General features: G+C 38.5%; 1 protein-coding gene across 1 annotated transcript; it reads left to right on the top strand.

Annotated features, from left to right (window-relative positions):
- The first annotated feature begins 507 nt into the window (after window positions 1-507).
- Window positions 508-1,449, top strand: LOC149152172 (uncharacterized). Its single transcript, XM_089443400.1, has one exon. The coding sequence runs from the start codon at window positions 508-510 to the stop codon at window positions 1,447-1,449; it is 942 nt and encodes a 313-aa protein (XP_089299526.1).
- Window positions 1,450-10,412: the final 8,963 nt, after the last annotated feature.

Consider the following 10,412-nt stretch of genomic DNA (forward strand, 5'->3'; position numbering starts at 1 on the left):
AAATCCCTCTACCTCGGAGAAATCTGTTCCAGAGTCCAGCCAGCAGTCTTATTCAATGGAGCTAGATGCTGCTCTTTCTCTTAGTCTGCATGACAACACATCCATGGAAGATCAAAATACTCCCACAATAATGGACGAGGATCCAGAGAATGTTCGTCTGGAAGGTCTGGATATACTCAAATTGGAAACAGCATGCAAGCAAAAAGAATACAATTCAATACCCCCATGGAAAATCGATAGGCTAGAAGGAGTTCTCACCAAAGTTCAACATAATAAATGTCTAGGGATACAAGCAGGAAGCCCCTAGGATGGAAAAAAAATTCTAAAAGAAAAGAAGAAAAGAGGGCGCAAAACATATTTGCAAAGGACCATTATCGTAGGAGAAATAGTAATGGAATCCAAGCAATTCCCTAAGTTGACAAAGTTCTACAAACCCCAATCCCACTGTTCCTCATGAAGCTCATCTCTTGGAATGTGAGAGGGCTCAATAGCCCCTCAAAACACAGGATGTTAAAAAACTTGATCCAGCAAGAAAAACCATCATTAGTTTTTCTTCAAGAAACGAAAAGTAATAACACTGCTATAGAAAGAATCCTTAATAAGGTCTGGTCAGGCAGCTGCTCAGTTTCAGTAGACGCCTCCGGAGCTTCTGGAGGACTGGCAATTATGTGGAACCCACGGGTTCTCACTCTTCAAGACTTTCATGCCACCCGCTTCCTCATCCAAGCGTCCTTCCATCTCATCGAGACAAACATTCATGGGCATCTCTCAAATGTATATTTTCCGCAAAATTTACAGAAAAAACTAGAGCTTTTGGATACTCTCACCGTTCTCAATTCTAACAGGAAGTTCCCCCTCTGGATTGGTGGCGATGACTTCAACATCATAACGACGCTGGAGGAGAAACACGGTGGCAGATCCATGTTAGAAGGTGACAATAGCGGCTTCAAAGAATTTATTCAAAGAAATCAATTAATGGATATTCAGACCTCCAATGGTGTATATACCTGGACCAATAAGCGGAGGGGTACTCAGCATATTGCTTCCAGGCTAGATCAGTTCCTCATCTCGGATAACGCCATACACCTGGGAGGGGACTTTCATGCTTCCATATTGCCCCAAGGAGGATCAGATCACTATCCCATTATGTTACACTGGTCACGGTCAGGTACAAGATGCAACAGACCTTTTCGATTTGAAGCCTTCTGGTTCTCAAATCCTAACTTCAAAGCAGTGGTCAGTGAGGCCTGGAAATCCTTTACCCCACTTGAAGGAGCCAAAATGTTCCAATTCCAACAGAATCTAAAAAACCTAAAACAAGTTCTCAAAGTTTGGAACCGTACTCAGTTTGGCGACATTTTTGAGAATTGGAAAAAGTTGGAACAGCAAATGTGCTCACTTCAACAGACTATCATCTTGGAGGGTAGGATAGAAGAGCAGGTGCATTAGGAGCAGACCCTTTGGACTAAAATTGAGGCACGCAGGCAGTAAGAAGAAATCCTATGGCGACAAAAGTCCAGAATCCGGTGGCTCAAGGAAGGGGAGAAGAATACAAAATTCTTCCATAGATCCGCCATTCAAAGAAGAATGCACAACAACATTGCATTCATCAACAATCGTCAAGGGGAAAGATTAGAAGTGCATGAAGACATGGATAAGGAATTTAAAGAGTACTTTCAGGAAACTCTTAGGGAGCCTCCAGGAAGCAGAGATCAAGCCATTAGAACCATCACGCAGCACATTCCTAAAATCATAATGAAGGACCACAACAATAAACTGCTCCAATCTATTTCACTGCAAGAAGTAGAAGCTGCGATGGCCCAACTCAAGGATGGCAAGGCACCTAGTCCTGATGGTTTCACTGCCAATTTCTTTCACGAGTTTTGGGAGCTCATCAAGACAGAGGTATGGGAATTAGTGGAGGAATCAAGATCTATGCACTGGATTCTCCCCTCCCTAAATGCCACTTTCTTAGCGCTAGTACCTAAAGGGGATGAACCAAATACGCCTGACAAATACAGGCCAATTGCATTATGCAACGTCATCTACAAGCTCATCTCCAAAGTACTGGCGAACAGGCTCAAACCTCTCCTCCCTCTTCTCATCTCGCCGGAGCAGACTAGATACGTAGAAGGGCGTCAGATAATGGACGACATTATTCTTTCAAATGAAGTAATCCACTCTCTGAAGCTTCTGAAAAAGCCAGGTATGATTCTAAAGCTTGATCTCTCCAAAGATTTTGACAAACTTAGCTGGAACTATATTCATAAGATGTTATTGGCATTTGGCTTCAATGCCACTTGGACAAGATGGATCATGAATCTCATCTCCTCTCCCTATTTTTCAGTCCTGCTCAATGGCTCCCCCTCATCACCCTTCCGCCCCTCACGTGGTATTCGTCAAGGGGATCCCCTATCCCCCTTCCTTTTTGTCCTCATGGTAGAAGGGCTCAGTCGTCTGCTTCACTCTGCCATTTCCTCTCAAGCTCTAAAAGGCATTTCTCTCCATGGTCTTCATCCCTTATCCCACCAACAGTTTGTAGACGATACTATGCTTTTTGGCCACCCCTCCTCTCAAGAGGCAAAAGCCTTCAAAAATCTGCTCTCTCTCTTCTCTGAAGCCTCTGGTACCTCTATCAATGCCTCCAAATCCCAACTCTTCTTTTTTAATACCCCTGCCACCACTCAAAGGAACATCACTCGTATTCTGGGATTCTCTACAGCAGCGCTACCCTCGAAATACCTGGGGGCTCCTTTGTTGGACTCCGCCATAAAACACGCCTCCTAGAGGACTCTTCTCGACAAATTGGATTCAAGGCTCTCGTCCTGGACTTTCCGCTCTCTCAATATGGCCGGCAGACTCATTTTGATCAAATCTATTCTCCAGGCCATGCCTCTGTATCTTTTTTCTATTCTGGCAGCGCCAAAATGGATCCTTAAGGCAGTCCACAATATTCAGAGAAACTTTCTGTGGGGATCTTCTGGTCTCAATAGGAAATGGGCTCTTGTTAATTGGAAGGAGGTCTGCCAGCGAAAATCAAAGGGTGGGCTCGGATTAAGGGATCCTCTCCAAAGAAACAACATAATGGGAGCCCGTATATGGTGGAATTGGATCTCCAAACCATAAATACCCTGGGCGCGGCTGTGGCAAGCAAAATATGCCCCAGGAAGTCAATGGAGCGACCTCATAAGAATTAGCACTACAACCCCAAGCTCTTTGATTTGGAACGCTGCCAAGCTTCACAGTGCCTTCATTCAAGAGCATAGCTTCTGGGAAATTCATTCAAGAACCACAGCTAGGTTCTGGGAGGACTCTTGGCAACAGCTCCCAAAACTAGACTCTCTTTTCCACAAGCCAATCTGGCAGGTTTCTATGCAGCAAGAAAATCTCACCCATGTTCATCAATTCTGGCAGCAGGAAACGACCCAAGACTTTCAACTATGGAAACCCGCTAGCACCTGGCAGGCCAATTGGCAAGGGGAAACCTATACCGAGATCGATCAGGGGTTAAATCCGAGAAGAATCAAATACTCGGATCAGCAGGACAAATTGCAATGGGGACATACGACAAGAGGAATGTTTACCACCAAGGAAGCTTACCAGCTTCGCTACTCAGCTACTCAGACAGACAAGGATTAGCTCTGGGAATGGGTCTGGCAACCAGGAATATGGCCTAAGGTCTCCACCTTTCTATGGCTCTTAAGCAAGAGGTGTATTCTCACTTGGGACAATCTGCAAAAAAGGGGATTCATTGGCCCATCGAGATGTCCCAACTGCAATCTCAACTCTGAATCCATCATGCATCTCATGGAGACTTGTCCTCTAGCTACTCAGTTATGGGAGAAAACTGAACAATGCAATAGAAGAGCAGGAGAACCGATGGGAGATATAACGGATACCATTAGAAAATGGCCAAAGGACCCTTTTCAAAGCCCTCTTCTAAACTCTCTATGGAATCTAATCCCAGGCTTTCTCTACTGGATACTCTGGAAGGAAAGGAACAACATAATTTTTAACAATATCAGCAGGCCAATTGATATTCTATGGCTTCTTCTGAAGCAAAATCTCCAAGAAACTCTAGCTATCAGACACTGGCAAGACACGAATCTACTAGAATCACCTCAGGAACGCCTCATCATGAACGCCTAGAATCTGGACCTGTCCTTTTTGGCCCATGTCAAAGCTCGTCCTCCAACTAGTTCTGCCTCTCCTCTCACTTGGTCTCCTCCTGCATTCAACTCATACAAATTGAATTTTGATGGGGCAGCCAAGGGCAATCCTGGGTCGACGGGCTTTGGGGGGATCTTCAGGAACGATGTAGGCACAGCACTGCATATCTACTATGGAACCATTGGCAAAGACACCAACAACGCTGCCGAATTGGAAGGACTGTGGAAAGAGATTTGCATTGCAGATCAAAAAAACTTCTTCCCATTAGAGGTCGAGGGAGACTCCCTTATCCTAATAACAACAACCACTAGGATTCAAGCAGGTACCTCGGCAGCCAAGATAGCTTCTAGCTGGAGGCTGCTCAACAGATTGGAATTTTTGGAGGAACGGCTCCGGAACCCCCAAAGCATCACCTTCAAGCATGTAAGACACATTGCCAACAAAGTAGCAGATAAACTGGCCAATCAAGGGGTAAACCAGCAGATCCCATATTTCTCAGGACCCCTCGGTGACATAGATGATGAACAACTCAAACATGAATGCACTTCTCTAGTGCAATAGGACTACTTGCTCCCAGATGCGGGTGATTGACAGGCTAAAGGGTACAATGGACGCACGTCGAGTGGGCAGGTGGCAGCCCAATTGCGCCAATGGTAATGGTTATGGGACGGCGAGCTGGTCTCACACACCTCTATTAATGGCATCATTAATGTTGTCCTTCAGGCTCCTAGTTAACTGTGCGATGGCTCTCCGGCTGTTCATCACTCCCAAGGTTTCGTTGCAGGCCTTCAACTCCATAAAGGTCGCTGCTCTGAGCGTCTCTCTGAGCCTCTCTGTTAGTTCGTCTCTGTTAGTTAGTCTCGGCTGGGTCTCAAGAGCTTTCTCCATCTTTGTCTTCCGCTCGGCTCCGGCTCCAGGGGCTCACAGCTTTGTTTGGGCTCCATCTCCGCTTCTCTCTGCGCATTCAGTTTTCTGTTATCCCCATTTTTGCATTCATCCCTCTGTCACTCCTCGGTATATCACTATGCCACAAGAAAGGCCCAGAATGGGGAGTAGGCGAGGCACTCCTCCCCCACCTCGGACCCATCCACGGATGCGTTGGAGTTCGGTCGCTTCAATTATCCAGCAGGGGAAGGGGAAGAGGGCGGGTTAGGATCGATGACTGTGAGCATAATGCACATCCCACTGCCTGTTTCCGCATTCCGTGTTCCCTGGCAAACTCCTCCTTCACAGTCTCGGTAACGATTGAAAAGTGTGATAATACCAAGGGTTCGGGAGCGGCTCATCTTGGCGTTCCGATAGATCAGAGGATGGCAACTCCAAATGTTAACCAGTGCCAAGTCACAGAAGGCCTTTCCGTGGTGAATTCTGAAGCCACTGTAGGTCCGAGCGCACCAGCAAGAGGAGCGCCTTCAGGCTCAGAGGTCCATCCGTCTGACTCAAATGACTCAGATCAATTTGGGTGCCGGGTCGTTGAGGAATAGCCATCTACCTCAGATGACGAATGAACCAGCTCGTGCCTCAGTTTTTGATCTGCATCTGAAGAAGGAGTTCGCCTCCCTTTTGATTCACTGTGTTCGTGCATGTTTCAGGTCTCTGTCCACTTCACATGTTGGAGTCTGTTAATGTTTTGTTTATGTTTAGCAATGGATTGTTGTATGGTCAGTTTTGGAGTTTTGTGGAATGGCCAATGTTCCTGGAAGTTAAAAACTTTGTTGTAAGTCTTCCGCTGGCCGATGCCAAGAATTATTTTGTAAAATTCCAACCTCATGGCAAGAATCTTCAAGGTCGCTGCCTTGTTGTAACACTTTTTGTATAAATAATAGGAGTACACCAATTGAGAAAAAAAAATTATTGTGTTATTACGTAAGTATTAATATGTAAGAAATTGTGTTTGGCATCTTCATAGATAATCTTTGATAATTTTTAACCATTAATTTAAATATTAAAATTTTCTTTTTAACCCTTATATTACTCTATTATCTATATAGTTAACTAACTTTTATAAATAACTATTGAATTGGAATTAATTTATCATAATATATAGAATTATAAATAAATTGTCCCTTTAACTTCCTTTTAATTAAATTATATAACCTACCCCAACATTTATAACTTTTATAACTAACTTTTCTAATATCTAGATTTAATAACTTGGATAACTTACTTTTAATTTAAATTAATTCATTCATAATTTTAATTTATATATATATATTTCTAATATCATAATTATAATTAAATTACTCTACCTTGAGTTACTCTAAACTTCTATAAATAACTATTATTTAAAAATTATTTAGTTTATTATTCATATTTATTAGTATATGGAATAATCTCATTGACTTATATGTGAATAATATTATATCTAGATATTTATGCATATTTATATATTTAATTAATTTTTATAACTAACTAACTATTAATGTAAATTATTTTAGGTTATAATTAGTTTTTTAATATATATTTATAATTATAATTGAATAAAAAAGGTCCATTTACTTTTGTTGTAATAAGAATTTAACTAACCTAAGTTATTTTTAATTAAATAATGTCATACCAAATCTAGCCGTTATCAATATAGCTGTTACCCGGTCAAGGAATTCAGTGATTGGAGTTTCTACTCTATCTATTTAACATGCAAAGCCTGATCTGCTCATTCCTCATTCAACTTGTCCTGACGATGAACCACACTAGTTGATTCGAAACGCGTCGACAAATAAAATATCTTGTAATTTACTCCAAAAAATCTCTCATCTTCATAGATATCTTACCTTTGAGAGGCTAATAAATAAACTTTTATTATTTAATTTTTTTTAAATAAATTTTTATTCTGTAAATAGATTTTTACGTCTGTCGTGAAATTGAAACGCAGAAGAAGCCAACCATGTTTTATTTTGTAAATAAACTTTAACCTTTGTCATGAAATTGAAACGCAAAAGAAGCCAACCATATTTTATTTCGCAAATAAACTTTAACATTTGTCATGAGATTGAAATGCAAGAGGAAGCCAACCATCTCAGTGTTTCAAATCGGTCGCTCTGAGTTATCAATCTTGGAGGAAGAAATGTTCTTGCAGCCAATACTCTTAGCCATAGGAATTGAAAAGTGTCACTAACTCGCTATTCACGTGACACTGTTAATGATCTGAAATTAAGTAAAAATTGATATCGAAATTGAAACATAAAAGTTATTAATAACATGCATAAAATAGGTAAGCAAATTTACAATGTTTATATAATGAAGTTGGATTTAGTATCAATACTACGAATTAGCGCAATGATATTGATATATGTGATTAATAAAAGTTAATAAACATATATCAATTATATTTATTAATATTTATATGGTTGTAATAAGAACAATTATTATTAAAAAAATTATAATTATATTCTTAAAATTAATGATAATAACTATAATTATTATTAAATTGTTTTTATACTTATAATAATAATTATAACTATAACTATAGTTAAAAATAATTAGTATAAAACATAATAATAATAATAATAGAGGAAAAAATAATAATCAAATGTGACTTCATATCATGGTTTACCATGATTGACCATGGTTGATGATGGTTGAGGATGGTTCAATATGGTTGATTTTTATATTGAGACAATCTTTATCACAATGTGATTTTTGACAACAATTGATCATGGTTGACCACAATTATAAACCCAAGGGATTTATGTTAAACCCTAGGATTAACATTATAAGCTCTATGAATAATATTATAACCTAGGAATATGAAACTCTAGATTAATAATACCAAGGGATTGATATTATAAACATCAGGGACTAATAAACCCAAAAAATCAATAATATAAACCCAAGGTATATAAAACCTAAGATATATATTATAAACCCTAAAATAAGCATAGTTGACCAGGTTGATTTTCATATTGATAAAATCTTTGTCGTAATGTGATGTTGGACCATGGTTGACCATGTTTGATTTTCATCTTGAGACAATCTTTGTCACAATGAGATGTTGGACTATGGTTGACCATGATTGATTGTCATATTCAAAAAATATTTGTTACAATGTGACGTTGGACCATGGTTAACCATGGTCGACTGTGGATGACCATGGGTGTCACAATGTGACATTGGACCAAGAGACAATCTTTGTCACAATCTGACCATGATTATTGGCAACGGTTGACCATGATTGACTATGGTTTATTGTGGTTGATTTAAATTTTGAGACAATATTTGTCACATTGTGACATTGTACCATGGTTGATCATGGTTAACCATGTTTGATATTCATATTGAGACAATATTTTTCATTGTTTACCAAGATTAGCCATGATTGACCATGGTCGACCATGATTGACCATTATTGGCCATGTTTGACCAATGTTTACCATGATTGACCATGGTTGTCCATGATTTATTTTCATATTGAGAAAATCCTATGATAAACCCAAAGATCAATATTATAAACCAAGGTATAGAAACCCTATGATAAATATTATAAATGGTAAAATAAACATAATTGACCATGTTTGAGAGAATCGTGTCACAACGTGATGTTGTACCAGGGTTAACTATGATTATAAGCCCAAGGGATTTATATTAAACCTTAGGATTAATATTATATACCCTGTGAATATATTATACCTTAGGAACATAAACCCTTAGATTAATAAACCCATGAGATTCATATTATAAACCCAAGGGATTAATAATAAAACCCCAAGGGATAATAAATGCAAGTGAATAATATTAAACCCAAAGGAATAATATTAAACTAAATGGATTAATATTAAACCCTAGTATTACTATTATATACCCTATGAATAATAGTATACCCTAGGAACATGAACCCCTAATTAATAAACCCAAGGGATTGATATAAACCCAAGGGACTAATAAATCCAAGAGATTAATACCAAAAACCAAAGGGATTATAAACCCAAGAGAACAATATTAAACCCAAGGGATTAATATTATAAACCTAAGGTATACAAAATCTAAGATAAATATTATAAACCCTTAAAATAGACATGGTTTACCATGGGAGTAATAAAAAAAACCCAAGGGAATATTATTAAACCCAAGGGATTATATTAAACCCTCGGATTAATATTATATGAATAATATTACACCCAAGGAATGTGAACCCCTACATTAACAAACCCAATGGATTATTCCTAAGGGTCAACCATGTTCCTAGGGTATAATTATTCGTAGGGTATATAATAGTAATATTAGGGTTTAATATAGATACCTTGAGTTTAATATTATTCCCTTGGGTTTAATATTATTCCCTTAGGTTTATAATCCCTTGGGGTTTTAGTATTAATCCCTTGGATTTATAATATGAATCCCTTAAGTTTATTAATAAAACGATTTATGCTCCTAGGGTATAATATTATTCATAGTGTTTGTAATATTAATCCTAAGGTTTAATATAAATCACTTAGGCTTATAACCATATTTAACCATGGCCCAACATCACATTGTGACATCGATTGTCTCAAACATGGTCAATTATGTTTATTTTACCATTTATAATATTTATCATAGGGTTCATATACCTTGGTTTATAATATTTATCTTTGGGTTTATCCTAGGATTTTCTAAATATGAAAATCAATCATGGTCAATAATGGCCAATCATTGTTAACCATGGTAAAAAATGGTCCAACGTCGCATTATAATTGTCTCAATATGAATTTTAACCATGGTTTACCATGGTCAACCATGTCACAGCATCACTATGTCACAAAGATTGTCTCAAAATGTAAATCAATCATGGTAAACCATGGTCAATTATGGTCAACCATGACAAATAATCATGGTAACATTGTGACAAAGATTGTCTCTTGGACCAATGTCACATTGTGACACCCATAGTCGTCCATGGTCAACCATGGTTAACGATGGTCCAACATCACATTGTGACAAAGATTTTCTGAATATGACAATCAATCTGTTATGCTCTTGACCTGCGAGAAGATTCCACAATACCAAGTATGCGAAGAAATACAACCAAGAACACAGAAGAGATGAGAAATAATAGCATGTATTTTATTAATTAGAAAGGAAAGCAATGTTTACTTGCCTCTTCGAGGGGGCAACCTCCAATAGAGTAGGGCTCGATTACAAAATAAGACATGACGCTCCTTAATGGGGAGTCTCTATCCTTTATATAGGATACATACATGCAATACCATGGGATAGTACCATGGTTCTTATTAATACCATCTATCTAATACCATGACCCATTTGCA

Source organism: Pinus tabuliformis, chromosome 9, assembly GCF_031772625.1.
Source record: "Pinus tabuliformis cultivar Carrire ecotype Pingquan chromosome 9, CPIR1, whole genome shotgun sequence".
NCBI classification, from domain to species: Eukaryota; Viridiplantae; Streptophyta; class Pinopsida; order Pinales; family Pinaceae; genus Pinus; species Pinus tabuliformis.